Source organism: Monodon monoceros, unplaced genomic scaffold (assembly GCF_005190385.1).
Source record: "Monodon monoceros isolate NGI ecotype Baffin Bay Population unplaced genomic scaffold, NGI_Narwhal_1 Super_Scaffold_6, whole genome shotgun sequence".
Lineage (NCBI taxonomy): Eukaryota > Metazoa > Chordata > Mammalia > Artiodactyla > Monodontidae > Monodon > Monodon monoceros.
This window is the reverse complement of record NW_021703783.1, coordinates 80,223,753-80,250,925: the sequence shown is the minus strand read 5'-3', so window position 1 is coordinate 80,250,925 and position 27,173 is coordinate 80,223,753. Positions and strand designations below refer to the sequence as shown.

The 27,173-nt window shown below is 39.1% G+C and overlaps 1 protein-coding gene across 4 annotated transcripts in view; it reads right to left on the bottom strand.

The window, feature by feature from the left end:
* The window catches only part of ANO4 (anoctamin 4), a 357,757-nt gene that overhangs the window by 208,092 nt on the left and 122,492 nt on the right, over positions 1–27,173 (bottom strand). For 2 of the 4 annotated variants that reach the window (XM_029205408.1, XM_029205409.1), the window contains exon 2: positions 22,401–22,592. In XM_029205408.1, coding sequence (XP_029061241.1) covers positions 22,401–22,455 — 55 coding nt within the window. In that variant the 5' untranslated portion in view covers positions 22,456–22,592. Of the gene's footprint in view, positions 1–4,819; positions 4,925–22,400; positions 22,593–27,173 lie in introns of those variants that run through there. The other 2 variants (XM_029205406.1, XM_029205407.1) reach the window with 2 other exon arrangements.

Sequence of the window (27,173 nt, the reverse complement as noted above, 5' to 3'; positions counted from 1 at the left end):
ACACGGGTTCGTGCCCCGGTCCGGGAAGATCCCACATGCCGCGGAGCGGCTGGGCCCGTGAGCCATGGCCACTGAGCCTGCGCATCCGGAGCCTGGGCTCCGCAATGGGAGAGGCCACAACAGTGAGAGGCCCGCATACCGCAAAAAAAAAAAATAATAATAATACAATGGGAAATCAGGGCTCAAGACACTGGATTCAAAATGACTCACTGGATGTCACTGAGGAATGACTAAGTCTCATCACCCACAGAAGCAAGAGCACCACCAATGTGGGAACAGCTATATGATTGCTTAGGGGCCTATGCAGGCACAAAGGGTCGGACTATAGTGTAACAATCATCCAATAATCCTTCCAACCTCCCAGTTCTCCTCCCAAATACTTTGCTATTTGCTCTCTTTCGTTCCCTAGTCCATTAGAGCCTAATGGACTATATCACAATAAAGTCTGTCAGGGTATGAATGCTGCTCAGGAGTCCCCAGAGTCTATACAGTTGGCCCTCTATATCCACAGGTTTCCCATCTGAGGATACAACCAACCCATCCGCAGCAGACAGTTTCATTTCCGTCATTGCTGACATTCCCACTCCTCTACCTCACATATCCAGAGCTGCACAAAGGTTCTGGAGGTTTTGCAAACTACTCTGGTCTCCAAGCTGCTCCACTGGCTACTGCTGAGCTGCCCCCTTTGTGAGTCTACAGTGGAATTCACTCACTCATGCATTAACAAAATTTACTGAGCAGCTACTGTACTCCATACTCTGCTCAAGGAACTGGGTGTACAACAAAGAAACAGGAAGATGAGACTGCTGCCTTCGCAGAGCCTCCAAAGTTCCCTGAATGCTGAAGGATCTGTTCCTTCCTCAGGCTGCAGAATCTCAGCCATGGCTGGCAGTTCAGGTGGCCCAGGCACAGTCCCCACAGGCACACAACACAGCCACTCCCTCTCTTCCCACCCACCTACAAGAAGCCATGCTACCATTGCAGGACACTCCAAGGAAGCCTGTCTTAGGACATTCCTCCTATTTCTCTCTCTCTCTCTCTTCTTCTCCTATCTAAGCATCAGGCACTCAGGAGCTCAGACTTTCAGAGAACAAAAGGCAGGAACTTTAGGCAACACAAAACTCTGCAGAGGACTTCCCTGGTGGTGCAGTGGTTAAGGATCCGCCTGCCAATGCAGGGGACATGGGTTCAAGCTCTGGTCTGGGAAAATCCAACATGCTGCGGAGCAACTAAACCCATGACCCACAACTACTGAGCCTGAGCTCTGAAGCCCGCAAGCCACAACTACTGAGCACACATGCCACAACTACTGAAGCCCACACGCCTAGAGCCTGCGCTCCGCAACAAGAGAAGCCACCACAATGAGAAGCCCGGGAACCACAATGAAGAATAGCCCGCGCACAGCAAGAAGACCCAATGCAGCCAAAAACAAGCAAATAAATAAATAAATAAATTTATTAAAAACAAAAAACTCTGCTGAAACAAAGGTGTTGAAGAGACCTGGCTGCTAACTTGGGATGAGAATAGAAAGGGAGGGGAAAAAAACATGAAGGAAAAAATACACACACACCCAAACACAAGTATCCCCTTACATTAGACTGCCACATATAAAGGCTTTTCTCCTAGAAAGCAAATGGGTTGCTTTCATTTTGAACAATAAGACAAAGTTTTTCCTGAATCCAACTGTGCACCAGAACGTTCACCACTGCTTTAAAGAGTTATGCCTAGTACAGTACCTGGCATATGACAGGTGAGATGGATACATGAATGGATGGATAAAATAACTCTTTCCTTCCTATAAGCCATACATCTGATATGGGGGAAGTTGAAAAACAACTTATGGATGGTTAACCATTCTGAGACATCTTCTTTTGAACAGATGAAGCTATACGTAGGGCACAAGCAATATAGGAAAAAATGTAAATGTATTTTACAACGTAGAAGCATGGTAGAGGATTTCTTGCATCCAGATGTAACAACATAAGAATCAAACTGTAAAAATCCAAAGTAGTTCATTTTTTCCTAATCATTTTTATCTCACTTTTTATTTAGCATAACAAGGACTGACATACAATGAAATATTGACTTTATCATATATTAATCATATCGCCTGGGGAGGTATATTCACCTTTAAAATGGAGAAAATAGTATCTATTAATTACTGTTGCTTTAACAATGACAAGAGATAGTAAGGGAGAGCACTTACTATGATGGCTGCTAAGACACTCAAGAAATGTTTGAAACACGCGCGCGCGCGCACACACACACACACACACACACACACACACACACACACACACAGTCTTCTAGCTCAATCTTGAAGGTCATACATATATGTCCGCAAATTCTAAGAAACAGTGAAATCTTTCCGTCATCCTGCTAATCCCAATAAAAACATTTGTAGCAGACAAGGAGTTTTACTGATGTTCAAATCCTATATTTTTTACATTTTTTATATTTTGGTCTTTCAAAGCTTTCTACAAACAATAATCTAAGGTACAGTCCCTTGAAGAACCAAGCCATGTGTTTTTATACTTAGAAATTTCAATGAACTGGTTAAACATCTGAATCATATTTGGAATCTCTAGTTAGACTCTGTAGGTAGATAAACGGCCCAAATCTTTCTTACCAGAGTTGCCCCAGACTGTGTGGACAGCTTCCCAAACCTACTTAGCATAAAACTTGTTTTTCAAACAAGAAAATAAACAGATTAATTCTCAAACACTGGAAAATTCTTAAACCTATAAAACTTGATTTGCTTTCTAAAATGAAGTAATATTTCCTTTTTCTTGTTTTTAAATTTAAATATTAAGTTCTCACAAATTTGTACTCTTCTACTTGTTCATAAAGAGATCACCATTCTAAACTATAAAACAGTTAACATCATAAACAAATGTGTTTTTACTAAGGTGTGCTCACAAAAATTATGATAAAAATAGTCTTATGAACATTTAGTTCATCTTTTTTTACAATATTACTAGCTTTTTGATAAGTAAGTTTTTTTAACATCTTTATTGGAGTATAATTGCTTTACAATGGTGTGTTAGTTTCTGCTTAAAACAAAGTGAATCAGCTATACGTATACATATATCCCCATATCTCCTCCCTCTTGCATCTCCCACCGTCTCACCCTCTCTATCCCACCCCTCTAGGTGGTCACAGAGCACCGAGCTGATCTCCCTGTGCTATGCGGCTGCTTCCCACTAGCTATCAGTTTTACATTTGGTAGTGTATGTATGTTCATGCCACTCTCTCACTTTGTCCCAGCTTACCCTTCCCCCTCCCCGTGTCCTGAAGTCCATTCTCTAGTAGATCTGCGTCTTTATTCCCATCCTAAGTTCATTCAGCCCTAAAAAAATTGAAGTTCATCTCCTATATCTGCATAGAAGCCAGCTTTTATCATTTATTAAAAAAAATCCTTTCAGCAAAGTATAATCTATCATCTTTCAAATCAAAGGAAGTAATCACACAATTTTATAACTTTCCATGAAAAGTTAATTTCTTTCCAATGTCTATTAATTTGATTTTTATTCTCCCGGGGACATTTTTTCGCTTTTATTCAGTAACCTAGTATGAAGGGATTGCCCACCCAGAACAAATAGTTGGTCCTCTTATAGTCTTCATTAAAAATATTTCTCTCAGAAGTAGCCTCATCTTCTTCAATTCCAGGATCCTTCACCTCAGTGTTTAAACCCTATACCAAGTACATTCATGAAGGAATTAAACGAAGGGTAGGAGACTCTCCATTCCACTCTGGTCTCCATTATTTATCTCATTATGTCGGCACTTAACTTCTCCCACCCTGAGCTGTCCTACCTGTAAAGTGGACATAGTAATTACCCCATAAGGTCAGGAGGGTAGTGCAATGACAAAAGGGGATAAATAGTACTAAAATGCTTTAAAATGTTCACAGAAAATATAGAAATATAAATATAATTTAGAAATATGTATTTCATTGTATAGAAATGCAATGTCACAAAACTAAAAGTAGCAAAAGATTGCAGTAGTTCTTTATACAAGGCTCTTCCAGTCTACACTCTTCAAATCCAATATTACATAATACTATTTGATATTAAAAGACTAACATTATCTAGAATTAGAGCTCTGACAGCAGAACATGAATGCTGATGACTTAGTATGTGATACTGCATCCCCATCCTCAATGCTAAGTCTCTAACCTGAGCAAATGTATTGATTATGATAAAGTTCTTAGTGAAAACTGTATAACAATAAAACAGTGGAAGGAGAGTAAACCTTGATTAATCAAAATGCTTAGAAAAGAGGAGTTTACTTCTCGGTCACGGCCCAGCATCAATGACTCCAATACCCATTTTGGACAATAAAATTCCCCTGATTTCAGCTTACTGCATCAACATTTACTTCTTACTACTGATATCTGAGTGAAGGAATAGTATTCTGATTTCTTAAAGATTTTTCTTTGATTATGAAAAATCAAATTATTATTGATTTTATTATTGATTATTCCTTGATTATTATAATCAAGGAATCTAAAAAATTATAATACCCAGTTACTTACTAAATATTATAGCATACTAACTATACAGAATTTATAATCCCTCTACAGTTTTCCCACTAGGCTTCATCGAAGACCCCAAAACTATGTGGTTCAGTTTCAAAAATTAAACCAGCATTTCACTAACCATCTCTTCTGGTACCAAAATTATTTTACACAGCATCTCTTTTAAGACATCATTTTATTTTCAAGCTTGGCATCTAAGGTTTCTAGTTTTATTACCCCTCCCAAGTGTTATAACACTTTCTCCTTTCACGGTGAATTTAAAATTGGAGTGAAACTTACTTTCTTGTATTGCATTAAGAATCTCTGAAAAGTCCACATCACTCTTTGGCCCGTCAGGTAGTATTTGCATATCCAGCTGGTAGCTTTGCAAATCCACACCTCCTTCTAGAGAAACGAAAGATATTCATGGAGTTTGCACTGGTTATCAGACAGCCCAGCATCAGGGTCCCAAGGAGAAGCAATGTCAAAATCTAAAAAGAACAGCCAGCTGGTTTGCCAATGATCCTCCCACGTGGACAAATGACTTTTAAAAAATGAGGAACATTACCAGCCATTTGCCCCTTATGGGACCAAAAAGGTTTAATTGTATTTCCAAGGCAAAAAAAAGGCAATTACTTTATTAAAATACCACATACTTCATAGCATTTATGGATGATTTCCTAGGTGAAGAATATAATATGCTAGCCTCCACCCAAGGACATTTAAAATTATTCTCAGCTTCTACATGGCTAAAAAGGGACATTCACCACTAATACTTTATGAAACCATCTTCCTTAAAATGGTTATAATTTATTTATAGGAAAGGATTTAATATTTCTGATATCACAGAAAAACGGTATCAATTTTTTCTCTCACAGTTGGACTTCCCCTGTTATATCATTTACTTTTCAATTATACCAGAATACTTTAATTTATTCTATGAAGTAGTTAAGGCCCTTGTACTAGGTTTGCCCAATGTATTTTTGGTGTGTTCTAAAGAAAGAGGTTTTTTTAATGCTGCTCCACACACCTATACAACACTTAAGGAAGTCAAAGAAACCAAGATATCAAAAAGTAGCTTCATCATTAATAATAATAAATCTCTGAATGCTTCTTAAAATAATCAGTAAGAACATCTCCAATCTGATGAGTCTGGAAGGGCTAAACGTCAGTGCTAAAATAAACAGAGAGCCTGATAAATAAAATGGGGCACACTCTAGCTTCCAAAATTTTTGTAGAAATAATTCTTTTATAATCCCAGGAATTATTCTTAGCCTTGAATAAAATTTCAGTTACATCCCTAAAACTCAAGAAGAATAAGATACAGTTGCTATATTACAAGAACACTCATTCTGGGAGGGGAATGGACACAAGTAACTATAATAGAAGGTGAGCCTTAGGAGGGCAGGAACTTTTGTCTGCATGCTATAACCCATCACTTAGAACAGTGTCTAGCACAGAGTAGGCCCTCAACTAATGTAGATGGAACGAATTTATGAGGATATGCGGTACTTATGAAACAAAGGCAGGAGGGTAACAAGTAAAGCTATAAGCTCAGATTCTGGAGGCAGACAAACCAGCATTCAAATTCTTACTAGGGAACACCAAATCTCTCTGGATCTTAGTTTCCTCATCCATGAAATGGGTGATTGTAACAGTCACACAGAGTAGCCATGAGGATTAAATGAGATAATGCATGAAAAGCTCTCAGCTGTCATAGCACTCAGTAAATGGAAGCCATTACTATTATCATCCATAATAATTTATTATATAGCAACACTGGCATTTCTACAGAAACTATCCAGCCATTGAATAATGAGAAAGAATCCGTAAGTCAATTATTTGGGACCAGCATGCATTTAAGGTGACAGTTAAACACTGCAGACACAGCAGTGAATTTTTAAATGCATGCATTCAGTTGGCTCATTGCAAGGGCTGAAGTTATCAGTGAGATTAAGCTTCTCAATGGTACAGAACAAAGATGTCTCCCTGCTGGCCCAGAATTTAAATGGGCTATCTGCTTTTTTCTCCACCATGGCCAGCTACCTTGAATGGGTAGGGAAAACTTTTGATGCTTTTCAACCTCTACTAAGGCTAGTCACCTTTGTTCTGCTCAATAACCAAAGACCCAAAGATCTCACAATGACATCGACAGGGAAAAAAAAAAAAAATTCAATACCACTTTTCAGCCAGGCTGCGTGCTATGTACTTTACTATCTCACTTAGTTTCTACTCTAACCTTGAAAAGGAGGTGCAGTAAGAAGTAGTAATTTGCCCCAAAAAGCTACTAAGTTGTAAAGATGTAACACCAACCCATGCCCTTAACCGGTCTTTAAAATCACACATACCCAAGCAGTCAAAAACACAGGCTGTTAGAAATAAGAAAATTTACCATTTTTCACTGGACTTAACAATAGTCCAGGACTTCACACCAGGACAAAAGTCATTACATAACCTAAAAAGCAAATGACTTCTAATAGCCTAATAAAAAGAAGCCCAATTTATTTACTTGCTGTTTGTCACAGGAGTTCATAGATTCATGTGGAAGTAGTTATGACTATGAAATAACTGTAATTTTTCATAACTAAAATTCCATAATTTTAAATAAATTTTTTGTTAGAGGACAGGTAAGAGCATAAGAAGTCACAAAAGAAGCAACATAAAGAGGCTTTCAGGTCATCAACGTCTGTCTTTAAAGAATATTAAAGACGTGGGGAAGAAAAAAGTGAAGAAAGTGGATCTAAGGATACAGATAAATATATAGATATATCTCAAGTATACTAAAATCCACACCATTTTATACGACTAGAAAAGGAAGAAAATACTGCATTAGGTACAGAAGTTCTCTCAGCTGTGAAATGGGTATATTTTGTTTTAGTCTTTATTTTTTTCTATGTTTTTCACAATACGCAAAATATTTTAAAGTTATTTAAAAATTCAGATTGTGGCCGTAGAGGATATTAAGTTTTTAAAATTAAGGATTCAAGACTTAAAGACTACAGATGTTAAACCATTAAGGAACTAATTTAATAAAAGTTTTTCCAAATTAATACAATTCTTAACCTATATAAGTCAAATAGCTCTAAATTGCAAGATGCAACATTCTATTCATAGTAAACATTAAGATTGCATTTTGAATCCTTAAAATATAAGACATTTTTCTTCCTCTGCTCTAGAAGAAATACAAAATTTATTTATTCTATGAAATATAAGACGTATTTCATAAAGTACAAAAAAGTGTATTTTATGAAAATACACTTTCATAAAATATAAGGGTCTGGAATTTCCGGCAGTAAGTCATTCACTAAAGTCTAAGATGACGAAGTAGGGGATGCTGTAAAAGACTTCTGTACACTTTCCTAAATGGAGAGTGATCACTGGACAAGGATATTTTCAAATGAATCCATCAAGGTGACAATCTTCACCTTTAGCACGTACTGCCCAAGTGAAAGAGACTGAATAACTTCAATAAACAAGAAACTGTGTGTCTACTTTGGACTTCTGATATTTAATTAATCATTGTTAATCCTGTAGTGTTGGTGTGATTTCTAAAAGTTGAGAATTGGACTTCTTGCTATGGTCATGGATGTCTCTGATTTTCAGTCAAAACACAAAGCTCTGAAACAACTAGGCAAGAGGGTGAAGGTGTCATAGTTTCAAACTGAAGGGTCTCAGTAATTGACATGCAACTAAGTGCAATCCCAAGAAAAGGAAACAAACAAGTTACATTATAGAGGGAAGATAAAAAGATTTCCTAAAGATGTGGAGAACCTACTGAACAATTTTTAAAAATGAAAAACAGCAACAAAATTCATGTGATCTCCAAATTTACCTTTAGCTTTTCTCACACTTGATTGACAGGAGTGAGTAAATTCAAATCTTAATTGTGATTTGTAGTATGAGTAAAACTGAAAGTAGTTTCGATTAAAAGTAACCTTGATAACAGCACTTGCATTCAATAAAACGTCTTCAGCTGAGCAAACATCTTAAAAATTCACTTTAGATTTGTACCTGGCATACATGGATTTTAGCTAAATGCTTATATACAAAAGGGACCAAAAAAAGCTTCAAATATGAATTTCTTAGTTACCAAATATGTCGATTCCTCTCCCATCCCAACCATCTCTCGTCTATAGAAATACCTCTCTACTTTTTTTTTTTGTTTTTTTTTTTCGGTACACGGGCCGCTCACTGTTGTGGCCCCTCCCATTGCGGAGCACAGGCTCCGGACGTGCAGGCTCAGCGGCCATGGCTCACGGGCCCAGCCTCTCCGCGGCATGTGGGATCTTCCCGGACCGGGGCACGAACCTGTGTCCCCTGCATCGGCAGGCGGACTCTCAACCACTGTGCCACTAGGGAAGCCCCCCTTTCTACTTTTAAGGCCCCTCCTAAATGCTCTGCGCTTCAAGCATTTCTTGATTCTAACAAGTAAATACCCTTTTTCACCCACTGAACCCACATAGCTATCTATATTTTATCTTTTTTACAGTACATGTTTTCCATCAAAATTACCTAGCACCGTGTAGACACAGACAAATGTGAGTTCCTAGTCCTCCCTGTCTAGATTTCTTCCTCATCTCTAGCACCTTTGACTAGATTGTAACTTGATGCAGGCCTGGCACCAAACTGCATCCACCTTTTTGTCTCCTACAGAACCTAGGACAAGGCCTTGAACATATTAGTGTCTCGGTTAAAGCTCTCTTATGGCAATTTTACATTACTAGCAACAGCAGTGGATACTGACTAAGAAAATGTCCCAGTTTTCCTTTCTAGTCCACAACTTTAACACATCTTGATAGGTTATCTATAGATCAGGGGTGCCCAACCCCTGGGCCGAGGACGGGTACCTCGGAGATGAGTGGAGGGGGAGCGAGAGAAGCTTCACCTGCCACTCCCCACTGCTCCCATTACTCCCTGAACCAACCACCCGATCCCGGTCCGTGGAAAAGTTGTCTTTCACGAAACTGGTCCCTGGTGCCAAAAAGGTTGGGGACCGCTGCTATAAATGACTATGAAAGTCATATTCTAAATCATACATTTGCTCTTCCCTTCCCTTCTTTTTACAATTTGTCAAATAATAAAGAAAACCTTCAAGTACCAAAGAGCTTATAACGAAAATCAGCAGTGGACAACTCTACCCCTTCTTCAACCCCAATCCTATTTCCTCAGTCCGACCACTTTTAAGAGTTTCTGTTTTTACTTCCTTTAGATCTCCCTATATGTGTATCCCATTGTTTCTTGATCAATTTTATACAGTTGACCCTTGAACAACTCGGGTTTGAACTGCATAGGTCCACTTATACAGGACTATTTTTCAAGAGTAAATAGTACAGTACTTAAGAGTGCACGTGGTTGAATCCGCTGATGGGAAGGAACCACTGACTGGGAGAGCCAACTATATATTAGATGCAGATTAACCGCCTCCCCCCATTGTTTAAGGATCAAATATCTGTTACATAGTTTTCTGCTATGATACAAGACAATATAACTTACTATTACTGCCACTCCTCCTTGCCCCCCACTCACCAATCAAATCATTATTATCGATATAATTTTTCTATTATATTGCCTTAGTATAGTGGCTTTAAATAAATTACTTAAAATTCAATTTTTTTGTTCAATCAAATACAGATGATCTTATATTTGCAAGTTAACACAAAATGATATAAAAAGCATATTTTGACACTACACTGACCTGGATTTAAATTCCATTTTTATGTGTTCCTAAGCCATTAAATAATGAACCTCATTTTCCTCATTTATAAAATGAAGGGACAATTTTTTGAGCTCTTTTAAAAATTATCAATTATTTACACATATGTAAATAATTTGGTTCATAGTGTTAAGCCATCATGATCCACTAAAAATTTTAAGTGATATATTCCTTCTCTGCAAAATGAGGGCCAATTCCAGGTTTAGGACCTATACTAAATAAAAACAATTTAGTAAAAAAAAAAATCCTGTAATTTGGATTTGGAATAGTTACTCCACATTGAAACAAGTAAAGGAAAGTGTGACAAATCAAATCTTAACTTCCCCATGAAACACAAAAGATGGAGGACCCTGTAAAGTAAGCTTAAGGGGACAAATGGTATTTTCCATGACTACCTCATAATAAATGATGCTCTATCTAAGCTTCTGTCTACATTCCATTTATATTCTGCAAATAAAATTGGTAGTTCCTGTCCAGAGAGGTATATTTAATACAAATCCTCAAATGCAGCATTTTTTACAGAATAGGGAGCAGTGATATTTCAACACTTGATATAAATATCTAAAATGAACCCTCACATGTAATATTTTTGGACTTAATAGACTGCAAAGACACCATTTTTGAAACTGGGAGTGTGTTTTCAATTCCCCATGAATGAATTCAGTGTTCCTAAGACAGTGTTAAGATGGAGAATGATATTAAGAAGGGAGGGAGGTATAGTCTGTCTTCTTTTCAGACTTTCCCTATATCAGCCAGTGTCCACAATAAATCTTCTAGGAAGGAAGCGGGGAAATGAACCCAATTCTTCTGGAGGATCTGACATTGGAAACCCAAGATTTACTTGTGGGATATTTCACTGGTTCTGGAAAAACTTTCCATCTGTGTTTCTTAACTTCATTTATAGTGCTTACCAAACTCTATTTAGTGTACCATAAGCTAAAAAACCTTCACAACAGAAGATGCTTCATACGTGCTATTGTAAAAAGACACACAAATCCCACTCTTTCATATTAGTGTTGCTTAACTATAAATCTAGTGATTTGCAAGATCATTCTTTTACAGAAGAAAGCTCGGCTTTGTATTAGCAGGAATACACAGATTGATTCACCCACACCCGTCACTATAAAAGCTAAAGACATTTCTTCAAATGATTAACACTGAGTAGTTCTAAGGACCCAATTCTGGACTGGGTCCTTACTGGAGAACCATATTTAGCTAACAGCGGGTGAATGTTTCTCAGGTCTAAAATGGAAATAATAATCCCACTGCTTCAGCCAGTAATGGCTGACCTTCAACAAAATTACTTCTATGTTTCCCAGGACTGGCAAGATAGTGATCTCCTAAATTATACAGAATGCCTGCGTTAAGAGTTCCAAAGAGGGCCTGGAAACCGGAGCTGCAAAGCCTTAAATGGCAGGAAGGATTTGTGTGGGAGTGTAGGCAAGGCTCCATGGGGGTCTTCCAATCTCCTAGATGCTGAGTTCTGTTGCTATGACAACGGTGACTCTTGCCGAGGAAGGGAAAAGAGAAACTCAGGATTAGGAGGGGTTACGGAGTAGAAACCTTGATACTTTCAGCATCACTATAATGTTGTTTACTCTTTTAACTTGCACAGTAAATCTTCAGAAGGGCCTAAGATGAATGTATGAAAGAGAATGGCCTTGCAAAACAACAAGCCTCTTGAGAGCCAGGGCTCTGTCCATCTTGTGCATCGGCCTCTTATCTCTAACTCAGGGAATTAAGTAACTAGAGCAGAAGCTTACTATTAACCGTCTATCTACCACGATTAAGAACTTAGTTTAGGTTTAGGGCTCAGGCCACTAGTTATAGTCATATGATCTTGAGTTAGTATTTATTTAAATCTCTCCAAGCTTCTTAAATATAAAGTTATTTGAAATAGACTTGGGCAGAAGATGCAGTTCTAAATTCCATTAAAACACAATACTCTTTCCAGAAATAGTTGTCTTTGTGGATGCCTTTTCTGTAGCTCTTCTTTATTCACTTTGTATATTCAAATGGTTGTGAAAAGATTCTTCAGAAAATTCTCTCTAAATGCACTACCTAGGTCAAAATATGTGCATATGTCCCTCAGCAAAGGGGAAAAAGTGAAAATTTCTAAGGGAAGAATTTGGTATGTATTTTTGGAAAACTCAATTTTGTTACTCAGCAAATGATAGCAAGGAGCACAGATCCCCATGCCCACATTTCAAGGCTCAAAACAGCTTCTTTTCCTAAGCACCCCTCTATTTACTAAACTCACATCCTCACACATTTTACAAAAAACCCACTTAAAGGGGAAGAGACTCAAATGAGGGATGATTAGTGTTATTTCTAAACCATAGTTTAGGAAGATACCACATTCACCTTCAAGGCAACGAGAAATAAAACAGAGGTCCAAAGTAGCTCTTATACTTTTTCTCCCACATATTCTCAAAGCCATGTGGAAGATCTTATCTTCCAGCCACACCAAAAATCCATTTCACAAATAGAAAAGTAAATATATATTTTCATCCAAGCTTCAGATTCATTCAAGAAGAGTAGCCAGATTCCTCAGGTTCAATAAAGAAGTTTCAGGCACAATTCTCAGTAAAATGTCTGTTCCCGGATAAGGTGATGAGAAAACACTAAATTTCACACTCAACTATTTTCACCCTCAAGGGAAAAAAACTGGCTCAGTGGGAAAAAAACACTGGTAAGAAACTAAAGACATGGGTTTTAGCTAGGGTCCATCAATGACTAATTTTGTACTTTTCGTCAAGCAATTTCATTTCCTGAGGCACAGTAAAGCAGGGCTAACTCTGCCTTACAGACCACTGTGAGAACTCAGTGAGATGCAGGAGAAATATTTGTGGAAGCCCTTTGGAGACAATGGAGCATCCTCTAACATAAGGTGGTGGTACCATGATTATTATTGTGGTCAAGATTAGCCATATGTTCACTTTTTTCCCCTAAAGAATGAGCTGAATCTTGACTCTCATCTTGGCAGAACTAGAAACAAGTCAGCCAACACACAAGTCTTTCTTTGCTGTCTTTCTTTTTTCAAATCTCTGCTTAATTGCTCCTTTTCTCTCCTTTTCCCCACAGCCTCTGGTACTTACGTTAAACAGAATGTGAAAGGTACTTGCTGAGTTAATTCTGTTTCCCTAATTTGAGACCAGGCCTTGACATAATACTGGAATTTGAAAAAGGGAAGATGAAAAAACAAAGGTCTAATGCAGAGTAGAACAAAAATGATGCTACAAAGTGGAGCATCACTGACATAGAAAGAAATAACTGGTTAAGGTGACTATGTTTTCAGTGGAATCTAACTGGTCCCTTCCTCAATATAGTCTTCTTATGCTACGGGTTGAACTATTACAGGGCTTTAAATTTTCCAAAGGTTTGGTATACAAACTTGCTAGAAATATTGCTACCAAGTTGTTTGAAGAAGGTAATGAGAGAATCAAACCACCAGAGTTGGAATCCTGCCTCCGCCACTTACTGGCTGCGTGTTTTGGGGCAAGTTACTTAAACCTTCTCTGTGCCTTAGTTTCCCCAACCATAAAATAAGGCTGACAGCATGAGGATATTATGGAATTAAATGAAATAATGAATGCAAATAGCTTAACAGTTTTTGAGGTTGGGAATACAGTAGAGTACTTAAGGGGGGCTCTAATTTTATTACTGTCAAACATTTAGTACCGTCTGTATACAGATAGCATAAGACAACAGTATACAGATGACATGTATACATGTTGTTCTAGCTCTCTGGAAAAAACAAAATCCTAAAGTTTCTCTCCTGTGAAATCAACTTGTCCCAGCATTTAAATACATATCTATATAAGGGAAAAATAATCATGCATAAAAGGGGAAAGGGCTGCTTAGGCTTTTAAAGGGAGATAAAAGGAATTGTGTTAGAAATTACTTGGGAAAATAATGAAATATATCAGCAAAACATCATATTACCAACTCTAGAAGAGAATAAAGGACAAATTCTGTGACTAATGGCATTTCTCTAGGACTATATGATGGGCCTATCATATAAAGGAAAAGCAATAGAAGAAATATTTTAGATTTCACAAAGCTTCTAATTCTATTTTGTGTGGCACAGTCATTAAAATGGCATAATGTGACCCATACTCACTAAGCTTTACACTTTCAAATTCAAAAATTCGCAATCAGTGCTTCAGTTGACTCTGTTCTTGACCCTTAAGTGACAGTTCCAAGCCTGGTGCCAGTTCTCCAGCCTTTCCATCCATATCCTTCAAATTTAAATTCCTTCTTTGCTTGGATTAAATAATTGGTTTCAGTTATTTATAACCAAAGAGCCCTGACTGATGGTCTTTCTGGACATGACTGTGAGCTCCCCAAGGTCCATGTGCAATAGAGTTCTACACCATTCCAGCCCCAATGAAGTACCCTCCAAATAAGTATTTGTTAGGACATAGTAGGCACTCAGAAATGTTTGTAAACTCAAAGGGGAATAAATGAACTGAAATTGTTCAGGGTTAATGGCACAGAAGATGTACAAGATTTTCTTGTTCTTTCTTTTCGACCAGTCTGAGTGGGCTTTTAGAAAGTGCTTTGGGAATCGAGATTATTAACTTTGTAAAAAGTAGATGGATGATTTAATAGGCCTCACTATGACTAAAATGCACATGCTGCTTCTAAGATCTATGATTCACTGCAAATAAGAAACTCGGTTTGAGAGCTCTTCTATAATCTCCCAACAGAGAACGATGATGCATTAGTAAAAGTACACTAAAAATAAAAGGATGGAATTGAAGTCACATCTGTCTTAATAACATGAGTTTTAAATACATATATTTTCAAAAACAGGTTTCTAATCATAATTTGTTTAATATGATTTTTCTTAACGATAATTATGTGCTAAAGAATTGGTTTTATTTATATTTTCAACCAATAGCCAATGCAAGCAGGGTTCAAGAATCGATGATAAAATTATGATAGATAAATGTAGTGATGTGTTTTTTAAGCTAAGAGCAGTGACAAGATATGCTGACATCACACCATTAGGAAATATCTTAACATTTCTTCAAATGTTTATTACATTAATATCAGTAGAGGATGTCAGACTGACTCTTCTCTGACTGGGTCAAACACAAACAGAATATTCTGTACAATTCTGGGCACGGTATTTCCAAAGATGCAGTAATGAAATAAGACTTTTTCTAAGAGTGGAGTGGGTAGGATGGTAAAGAAGGTGAAAACCATGCTGTTTGAAGGAAGCATCGAAGGAACTAGAAAATGTTTCAGTTGGCAAATAGCTCAAGATGAGTTTTTGAACAACTAAAAGATCAGCACTGAAAGAAGAATCGATTTACCCTGCATAGCTTCAGAATGCAAACCTATACCCAGTGAGTGCAATAGATTGCGACAAACAGCAAATAATCAGCCTTTGATAAGGCTTCCAAGTTCTGACCAGTTGGATCAGAAAGGCTTTGGGGAGGAGGGGGGATTTGGGATACACTTTGAGGAATGAGAAGGGCTTGAGAGAGATGCATTGAGGTAGGGGCGTTCCAAAAAGAGCGAGGAACTTGAATAATAGCAGAGAACTGGAAGAGTAAAAGCCTACTTGAGAAATAGTGCAGAGTTGTGGATAAAGTAGAACAAGGCAGGTTACCTAGTATAAAAGATGCCAGGAAAAATAGGGAGAGGTGAAACTGTAGAGGTTTCAAAAACTGGGCTCACTGGGCCTTCCAGAATTCTCTTCCCATCAGCCTTTTCTCAGATTGGCCCCTTCATCTTCTTGCTTTCATGAAAGCCTGGCTCTTCCCAGAGGTCACAGCTTCCCCGTGGCTCTTTCCTATGGTACTATTTTTGTCCCACAGCCCTGACACCAAAGGATCTGGAGAATGCAGGGGGCGGGTGTCTTCCTTGAGTCCTCATGCCACCTTCAGACCATTGTTCTTCCACCTTCCCTAAACTCTCCCAGCCTTGAATCTCAGGTTGTTTTATTATATCACCTTCTCTCCGTGTCATCACTGCACCCACTTGCTGCCTTCCAGATCAGGCTCCCTCATTTCCTGGTGAGATTACCGCCTGGCTTACTGTCACTCTCCCAAAACTATTCAATTCAATTTCAATATCTATGTAGATGATCCTTCCCAAACCCTGGCCTCTCATTCTGAGAATACTTTCCTCCATTGACCTTGCCCTCCATCATATTACACTCACTAACTTCATACCCTAACCTCAACCTCATCATTACTAATAACAGCAACGCCCTTCTTAGTATCAGTGCCCTGCATTCTATTCTTCCACTACCACCTCTTTTCAGCTCTTCTTCCCCTGTCCTAACCTCAGTACCCTTTAATCCCCTCTTGGACCTCCAACCAAGTGATCCTATCAACTTTCCACTGAAACTCACTCCCCCCTCCGGATGTCTTCACTTCCCTCTTATTAAGCTTAAAACACATGATCGACTGTTATCATCACTCTCTCTAGTGCACCTTTGATTCCCTCTCTCTCCCTCTTTTCCTAATTCCTTGGTAAAATCAAAACCCTGACTAAATATAACTCTATATATTGATATATTCTTTGTTTGCATTCACGTAGCTAAACAAGGTTAAAGAAAAACACACAACCGTGGTAACTAGTCCTAGTTTAATTTCATGACCATGAACCTCAAATAGCCATTTAATGTGGGCCGGCAACCACATTCCACCGTTTACATCATCCTACCATCCTCTCAATCAATCTTACTCCCTTCTCGTTCTCAGTTATGACCTTCCTTACCACATTACAGATAAAACTGAAACAGCAGCAAAAGAACTTCAGACCCTCCTCACATTGCCAACATCTACACACTCTCCCTTCCCAACTGTTGTCACAGATAAACTGTTCATGATTCTGTTGTGCACACGGCTCCCATTTCTCTCACTAATCCTCACATCATGAATTCTTCCCTCTCCCCAACGCCACTTATCTGCTGGAGATTTGCTATTTTGCAAAGAAACTCTCTTGACCTTGCTTCTCCCCCGGCGGCTGCCCTATTTCTTCGCTACCCTTCACAGCAAAACTACTTTTAAAAAGTTGTCTATATTCTCAGTATCCAATTCATATGCTTCCATTCTGTCTGAGACACACTTTAATCAGAGTTTCATCCCCACCACTTCACCAAAGCTGTCCTTCTCAAAATCACCATCGATCTCCACTTTACTAAAATCAACGGCCAATTCTTATTTCTCACCTTACTTGACTTTTAGCAACATTTAACCTAGATAATCACTCCTCTCCTTGTGATAAACTTTCTTTACTTAACTTCAAAGACGTGTAATTTCTGGCTTCTCTCCAGCCTTGCTGGCCATTCCTTCTCGGCCTTCTTTGCTGGTGGTTCATGTTCTGACCTGGTTCAAAATCTGACCTGCCAGATTTTAGCCCTTAATCCTCTCCCCCTTCTCCATATGGTCATCTCTTTCCCTTTCATGGCTTTAAAGATGATTTACTTGGGCTCCCCTGGTGGCGCAGTGGTTGAGACTCCGCCTGCCGATGCAGAGGACATGGGTTCGTGCCCCGGTCCGGGAAGATCCCACATGCTGCGGAGCGGCTGAGCCCGTGAGCCGTGGCCGCTGAGCCTGCGCTCCGCAACAGGAGAGGCCACAACAGTGAGAGGCCCGCGTACCGCAAGAAAAAAAAAAAAAAGATGATTTACTTGTCATTTACTTGTCAACAACAGTCGATTTTATATCTCCTTCCCAGACCAATCTCTCAAACTCCAAATATGTTTATGCCACCACCCACGTGATCTCTCCAGTTGCCCACAGACTTCCAGTCTTGACCCCACTTCTGCCCTCAAATCCACTAAGTCCACTTTGCCTTCAGCCTTCTCCATCTCAGTTGATACCAAACCCATTTACGCAAATCAAAAACCATATAGTCATACTTAGCTCTCCTTTCTCTTATCCCACATCTAACCCGTTGAAACTCCGTTTTATTTTTAAAATATTTTTAAAATATTTTATTTTAAACTTTATTTTATTTTTAAATTTTTATTGGAGTATAGTGGCTTTACAACGTTGTGTTAGTTTTTACTGTGCAGCAAAGTGAATCAGCTATACGTATACATATATCCCCTCTTTTTTGGAGTTCCTTCCCATTTAGGTCACCGCAGAGCACTGAGTAGAGTTCCCTGTGCTTTACAGTAGGTTCTCCTTAGTTATCTATTTTATACATAATATCAATATTGTATATATGTCAATCCCCGTCTCCCAATTCATCCCACTCCCCCTTGGTATCCATATGTTTGTTCTCTACGTCTGTGTCTTTATTTCTGCTTTGCAAATAAGATCATCTATGCCATTTTTTTTAGATTCCACATATATGTGTTAATATACAATGTTTTTTTTCTCTTTCTGACTTACTTCACTCTGTATGATAGTGTCTAGGTCCATCCACATCTCTACAAATGACCCAGTTTTGTTCCTTTTTATGGCTAAGTAATATTCTATTATATATATATATGTACCACATCTTCTTTATTCATCTGTCGATGGACATTTAGGTTGCTTCCATGTCCTGGCTATTGTAAATAGTGCTTGCGTGCATGTGCCTTTTTGAATTATGGATTTCTCTGGGTATATGCCCAGTAGTAGAATTACTAGTCATATAGTAGTTCTATTTTTAGTTTTTTAAGGAACCTTCATACTGTTTTCCATAGTGGTTGTATCAAGTTACATTCCCACCAACAGTGCAAGAGTGTTCTCTTTTCTCCACACCCTCTCCAGCATTTATTGTTTGTAGATTTTTTTGATGATGGCCATTCTGACTGGTGTGAGGTGACACCTCATTGTAGTTTTGATTTGCATTTCTCTAATAATTAGTGATGTTTAACACTTTTCATGTGCCTTTTTCTACCCCTAGTAAGAGCTACCATCATGTCTCAACTTGATTATTATGGTGACCTCCTACCTGACCTTCCTCCTTTCACCCTCTACCCCTATAGTCTATCCTCAAATAATAGCTAAAGTGATCCTGTTAAAAAATAAGTCAGATCATGGGATTCTTCTGCTCAAAACCCCTTAAAAGCTCCCATTTCATATAGGGCTCAAAGTCCTTACATGGCCTGCAAGGCCCTGCCCCATCTGGTCCCTCTGACCTCACTGAGCTGATGTTTCCTTCTCACTCCAAGCTCAGGGGTCTCTGTGCTTTTCCTCGAACTGCCAGGCTCATTCCTATCGTAGGGCCTGTCAACTGGCTATCCCTCTGCTGGGATGAACTTGCTCATCTCAGTGGCCCTCTCAGCTCCTTCTAGCCCTTGATCACACATCTTCTCCACAATGTGGCCTACATGCTGACCACCTTATTTAAAATTGCAACATGCAACCCTACCACCTGATTTCCCCTACTTTTTCTCTTATCCATAATATTTATCTTCTTCCTAAACACTATTTATTATGTTTATATATTACCTATCTCCCCCACATAATATGTTAACTCTTCAGGGGCAGGGATCTTTGTTTCATTCACTGATGTATTCCAAGTACTTGAAGAATGCTTGGCAACCAAATTGGCCCTCAATAGATATTTGCTGAAAGGCAGGTAGAGCAATTAGAATGCGATTGTAGTTTGTCAATTATACCCTAATAATCCTAGAAAAAAATTTAAGGAACTCTATAATAATAGTCTGAAAAACAGCTAATGAAGGGTCAGTTCAGTCCTACCCCACAAATTATTTAATGGAAGTACAAGATAAATATCCCAGAATCCATGCCTTTAAAGACCTTATGGTGGAGAGACAGACGATTTCAAAATATTAAAAGATTATGGAGCAAAACCAGGGTATCCTAGAGCGAGCAGCATGAGCAAAGGTTGAGAGATATGACATAGCATCACGTGTCTGGAGAGCTGAAAGCAAGTCAGTCTGATCAGACGTCATGGTCTAGTTGATGTGCCAACTTGGCTGGACTAGAGTCCCCAGTTACTCGGTGAACACTAATCCGGATGCTGCTGTGAAGGCGTTTTACAAGTCCATAATCAGTTACCCTAAATAAGGGAGATTATCCTAGACAGGAGGGTTGGGGTGCTGATTCAATCAGCCGAAAGGTCTTAAAACCAGAGCCAAGGCTGTCCTGAAGAAGAAATTCCACCTGTAGACAGTGACCTCCACTGTGCCCAAGAGTACCAGCCTGCCCTTCCTAACAGCCTGCCCTATGGATTTCAGACTGGCCTAGACAGCCCTCACGATCATGTAAGTCAATTCTTTTTAATAAATCTCTAGTATAAATCTTCTACTGGCCCTGCTTTTCTGGTTGAACCCCAGCTGACACATTAGAGTATAAAGTTTAAGGCAGAAGGGGGCAAAAAATGGATGAGAAGCACTAGGGGCCAGATCATGATGGGCATTTGTTTTTAACTTGCTAAGAGGTTTGGCCTTTGCCCTAGAATGAGTAGGACAAGCAAGATGAATGGCATGATCAGGGGTGGAAATGAATCATTCTGCATTTGGTGTAAAGGATACACTATGACAGCAGGCAAGAGGTTGCAGGTTGCTGGAGGTTGGGGAGCTGTCAAGAGTTACCTGTGAGAGACGTGAGATGAGAACCAAGAAAGAAGGCCATCATGGAAGTCAGAGAAGTGCTTTGGGAAGAAGTCGTGGTCCATTCTGGTCGGGTGCATCAGAAGAGTCTGCTACTCACCACATTATGGTAAAAGGGGGTCACTAAGGGCCTCAAGGACCGCCATGATGGAGAGGAGGAGGCAGAAACCCGACGGTGTTGGGTTGAAGAGTGGCTGGGAAGGCAGAGAGTAGAGCCAAGCCAAGCAGATGACTCTTTCAGAAGTCTGGCTCAGAAGGGAGGGGAGAAGTGGCGGAAGAGAGAAAAGGATGCGGTGTCAAATGAAGATGATTAGAACGAGAGAAGCTTTAGCCTTCTTCACAGAATGAGGGGAAAGGGCAAGGTCCAAGAGAGGAAAAGGGTGGCGAAAGCTTGGTCAAGGACAGTGGGAAGACCCTCATCTTTTGAAAACCAGAGGAAAAGGGTGAAGGATGGGAGTAAACAGAGATATATGTGGAGATGCAGGGTAAGGGACCTGCAGCCATTCAGGCCCAATGGCTTGTAGGTTTCTCCATGAGGTTAGGAAACAAGGTTATCAGCTGAGAGAAAGAAGATGACATGGCTAGAGAAGGAAGCTTGACTTTAGTTGAGGTTGGGTGGCCACCTGCAAGGACATTACACAGAGAAATCAGGATTGGGTGAGACTTATACTAAGTGACTTCAGAATTTCCTCACAATTTGATGTTCCTGTGAGTCAGAAAGACAGTGTTCACTTGTTTTTCCTCAGCACCCAAAACAATGCCTGGCATATAGTATGCACTCAACACCTTTGTTGAATGAATGAACAAATGAATACTTAAATGAGCCTCTCACCCAAATACTTTTAGTTGTAATTACCAACTTTGATATACACTCATTTTTACATTTTCAAGAGATCACAGATGCTTCTCAGAGCCTTGAAACTTCATATGACTTTAGTCTTCTCCCTTCACCTGAGGAGGAAATACAGGCAAGTCAAGCCACATAACTGAGGCTTCAAAGCGGACATTTTCAGCTTGACTTTTCCCCCGAGCTGTCTTAGAGCAAATTATCAAGAAACTGGCCAAATCTCTTTATTATTTTATTACACAATAAGCTTTTTTGAACTGAGCAAGTTTACTCACTGAAATTTTTCATTTAGATTCTCCCACTGTAAGTGGAATGTTGCCTTAACCTTTTCTGACACAACAAGCTCTCTTCCCTCCTATTGGTCTTGGTGACATTTACCACTGACTGAAGTGAAGAGAGAGAGAGAGGAAAAAAAAAACCAAGACTCTTTTTAAAAAGCAAGCTTTCTATTTTATGTTTGGTAGTGGGAAGCAGCCGCATAGCACAGGGAGATCAGCTCTGTGGTTTGTGACCACCTAGAGGGGTGGGATAGGGAGGGTGGGAGGGAGGGAGACGCAAGAGGGAAGAGATATGGGAACATATGTATATGTATAACTGATTCACTTTGTTATAAAGCAGAAACTAACACACCATTGTAAAGCAATTATACTCCAATAGAGATGTTAAAAAAAAAAAAAAGCAAGCTTAACTGGAAGCATGGAAGAGTTAGACAGTAAAAATATAATGCAGGCTGTGTCAGCCTGCTGCTAACACAGGTCCCTGTTGACCCTTCCCCATGCATTACCTGCGTGGAAGACTTTGGTTTTCCCATTAGTGATTCCAGAAGACCTTGCCTCCATTTTTATTGACCTTCTGCCTGGTGGGAGTGAGGAATGCCTGACCACGGGCAGGCGACGTGACCCTGGGTGGCTTGCCACACTTCGCCGTTGGTGGATTTGCAAATGCTTTTCAGCCCCATGAATAGATAAACTTAAACCTGGAATAAGAAATAGCACAATTATATTGAAGAAGTCAGTGCAGAATGGCTAAAACGCCAAATTATTTTCTGGCATAAAATCCAGAGAGCATTAAGTAACTTTGTTTCAAATTCTTAAGGGATGCTAGTAATATAAGAACTGTGATACCAATTGATTTTCACATTATTATTATTTCCTGAACATTGTTTCATTCAAAAGTGGGCAGCCTCAGTTATTGTGACAAGAGTTTTATAAACAGATCCAATAAAGTTAAATACTAAAATTCTTCCAAAGTCCTGGAAAATATGCACATAATTGGCATGCTGTTGTCAGTGGCATGAGGATTAGAAACTGTTGTGATATCTGGCATTTCAATAAACATCGAAGAATCGTTTTCCACAGTATTCATGTATAGGCCAGAGTTAAAGACTGAACTCAGATTTACACCTCTGATAACCTTAAAATTATGTATGTTTTTAGAGCTATTTTATCTGGGAAAATTTCAACCATACTAAAAGTGAAAAGAATAGTACAATGGACTCGATGTACCTACCACCCAGCTTCACTAAATAAAGATCTTCCCAAAAAGCTGAAAAAAAAACTTTCCCATATTCACCTATTCCACTCCCTTTGCTGTCGGTTTGCTTTTTAGGTGCCAGAGTAGTTTAAAGCAAATCCCAGACTTCATGTCAATTTCATCAGAAACAATATTGATTGTATTAACTTATATCGATTATATAGATATGGATTACATCTGCTGATACATACAAACTATATTTTAAAATTCTGAGCTCAAAAGATAAAAACACTCATAACACCGCTGGAGGTTGATAAAATACCAATTCATTATTAAGAAAATGATAAATAAAAGGAAAGAAGAAAGCATTTATCCTGTCTTTCCTTTACTAACCATACTTAAGCCAAATAGTTGAAAAGACAAAGTTCTTCACTACAGAAGAATTCCAGTTAATAAATTACTGATGGAAAAGCGAATTAGAAAATCATTTTAGAAGCCTCAAGTAAAATATGAAAGGTTATATGATTTTTCCAAAGAAGCACTGTGAGGACAGAGCTGCAATTCAAACTCATGGTGGACTGAATCCAGACTTGTTCTTTAAAAAAAAGCCAAGGAAAGGTGTTAGCCTTATTTGATGCCAACCAGCCAGGGGGACTTGTTAAGGAATCATGCAATCTGATGAAGGAAAGCTAAGCTTCAACAAATCACAAAATTTTTTCATTAAAAGGAAAATCTCTATGAGTCTGTTTCTGTTTTGCTATATACGTTCCTTTGTATTATTTTTTAGAGGGGTTACCAGCTGGGAGAAGGAAGTGGGGAGGGGAATGTTAGGGGTATGGGATTAAGAGATACAAACTACTATGTGTAAAATAGATAAGAACAAGAATGTATTGTAGAACACAGGGAATTATAGCCATTATCTTGTAATATCTTTTGATAGAGTGTAAGTTAAAAACACTGAATCACTTATGCTGTACACCTGAAACTAATATTGTAAATCAACTATACTTCAGTAAAAAAAGAAAGAGGAAAATCTCTTGAAACTTGAAGGTAAAAATTTAGCATTAGAAGTTACTTTAGCGGTTAGCTAATTCATCTGGTACCTTACACAGATGAGGAAACCGAGCAACGGCAGGGTAAAACAATCGGTTTACATATTATCAGTACTGGAAGGCCTCAGTGAGAAGGCTACTACAAACCCAGAAATGAAGGAAATTAAAAACCTGCTCAGAGGTAAATTATAAATCAGCAATCATGGGTCACGTCAGAGGTATGAAGAGTTACTTTACATTTTCCCAAGGTTAGGGTGGGGCAGGATGTGACCTGGGTCAATTCGTAAGTTCTAAGGAATTTTAAGAAAGGATGATTCAAATCAGAATGAGGTTTGGTCAGCCAAGGAAAAGACAATAACAATACAAACAACAACAATCAACAAAACATGTAAGAGAGACAAACCCGGGCAGTGCCCGTCCAGGCAACAGCCGCAAAGTTCAAAATTTCCAAATGCACAGCCAGGCGGCACTGACACGCAATTTTTCTCTCCTCTATCCACTTCACTGCCCTCACTCTGACAACGCTCACCAGACAGCCTTCAGATTAGGATGTGGCTTCCAGGGCAGGGAGAGAGAAATCACACGAGTATTCCCACCTCTCCGGCAGCGAGGGTTCTCGGTGTGGATTAACAAACTGGCATCCTGGGTTTCCACACATCCACCTCCTCAAAAATTACTTAGTATACTCTGCCCCCATGATCCGGTTTCTAAGCCCACAAGCTGTGAGCCTGAGACTTGTTCTTGGGAGATTCACCCTGGTAAGACCTGCCGTGCTAGGTGGCCCCTTGGGAGACAGCCTGGCAGCCTTCCCCTCACACTGCATGCCCTGCTCTGATGCTCAGCTGCCTGAGCAAGTAGGAGCCTTACTCATAGGTTTCTCTCTAGGGGCAGGACCAGAACTACAGCATAAGCCTGGCATTCTTCCACTCTGCTGTGCTCGTTACTACCATTCTATGCTCCACATTTCCAGAAAGGTGCAGAACAAATGTCTATAGATGTATCAGAACTTCAGAACACGGGAATTCCCTAGTGGTCCTTTGGTTAGGATTCAGCGCTTTCACTGCAGTGGCCCAGGTTCAGTCCCTGGTCAGGGACCTAATATCCTGCAACCTTCGAGGTGCAGTCAAAAAAAAAAAAGGCTCCAGAAGAATGCACAGATTTTCAGGTGACCGATGAAGGGGCTGGGAGGAGGACTCGAAGTCAATACCAGATGGTACATGCAGTCTCAGTCTGTATATAGGAAATAGACGGCTCTCCCGAAACCAATTCCTTTTTTTTAATTTTTAAAATTATTTTTTATACAGCAGGTTATTATTTATTTTATACATATTAGTGTATATATCTCAATGCCAATCTCCCAATTCATCCCACAACCACCCGCGCCCCCCGACTTCACCCCCTTGGTGTCCATACATTTGTTCTCTACATCGGTGTCTCTATTTCTGCCTCGCAAACTAGTTCATCTGTACCATTTTTCTAGATTCCACATATATGCATTAATATACGATATATGTTTGCTCCTTCTGACTTACTTCACTCTGTATGACACTCTCTATGTCCATCCATATCTCTATAAATGACCCAATTTCATTCTTTTTATGGCTGAGTAATATTCCACTGTATATATGTACCACCTCTTCTTTATCCATTCATCTGTCGATGGGCACTTAGGTTGCTTCCATGACCTGGCTATTGTAAATAGTGCCGCAGTGAACACTGGGGTGCATGTGCCTTTTTGAAGTATGCTTTTCTCTGGGTATATGCCAGTAGTGGGATTGTTGGGTCATATGATATTTCTATTTTTAGTTTTTAAAGGAACCTCCATACTGTTCTCCATAGTGGCTGTATCAATTTACATTCCCACCGGCAAGGCAAGAGGGTTCCCTTTTCTCCACACCCTCTCCAGGATTTGTTGTTTGTAGATTTTCTGATGATGCCCATTCTAACTGGTCTGAGGTGATAACTCACTGTAGTTTTGACTTGCATTTCTCTAATAATTAGTGATGTTGAGCAGCTTTTCATGTGCCTCTTAGCCATCTGTATGTCTTCTTTGGAGAAATGTCTATTTAGGTCTCTGCCCATTTTTTGATTGGGTTGTTGTTTTTTTTTAATATTGAGCTGCATGAGCTGTTTATATATTTGGGAGATTAACCCTTTGTCCATTGATTTGTTTGCAAATATTTTCTCCCATTCTGAGGGTTGTCTTTTCGTCTTTTTTATAGCTTCCTTTGCTGCACAAAACTTTTAAGTTTCATTAGGTCCTATTTGTTTGTTTTTGTTTTTATTTCCATTACCCTAGGAGGTGGGTCAAAAAGATCTTGCTGTGATTTATGTCAAAGAGTGTTCTTCCTATGTTTTCCTCTAAGAGTTTTACAGTGTCCAGTCTTACATTTTGGTCTTTAATCCATTTTGATTTTATTTTGGTGTATGGTGTTAGGGAGTGTTCTAATTTCATTCTTTTACATGTAACTGTCCAGTTTTCCAAGCACCACTAATTGAAGACACTGTCTTTTCTCCATTGTATATCCTTGCCTCCTTTGTCATAGATTAGCTGACCATAGGTGTGTGGGTTCATCTCTGGGCTTTCTATCCTGTTCCACTGATCTATATTTCTGTTTTTGTGCCAGTACCATATTGTCTTGATTACCGTAGCTTTGTAGTATAGTCTGACGTGAGAGAGTCTGATTCCTCCAGCTCTGCTTTTTCCCTCAAGATTGCTTTGGCTATTCAGGGCCTTTTGTGTCTACATATAAATTTTAAGATTTTTTGTTCTACTTAGGTAAAAAACATCATTGCTAATTGGATAGGGATTGCACTGAAACTGTAGATTGCTTTGGGTAGTACAGTAATTGTCACAATATTGATTCTTCCAATCTAAGAACATGGTATATCTCTCCATCTGTTTGTGTCATCTTTGATTTCTTTCATCAGTGTCTTGAAGTTTTCTGAGTAGAGGGCTTTTACCTCCTTAGGTAGGTTTATTCCTAGGTATTTTTTTTTTTATTCTAATGGTGACTGGGATTGTTTCTTTA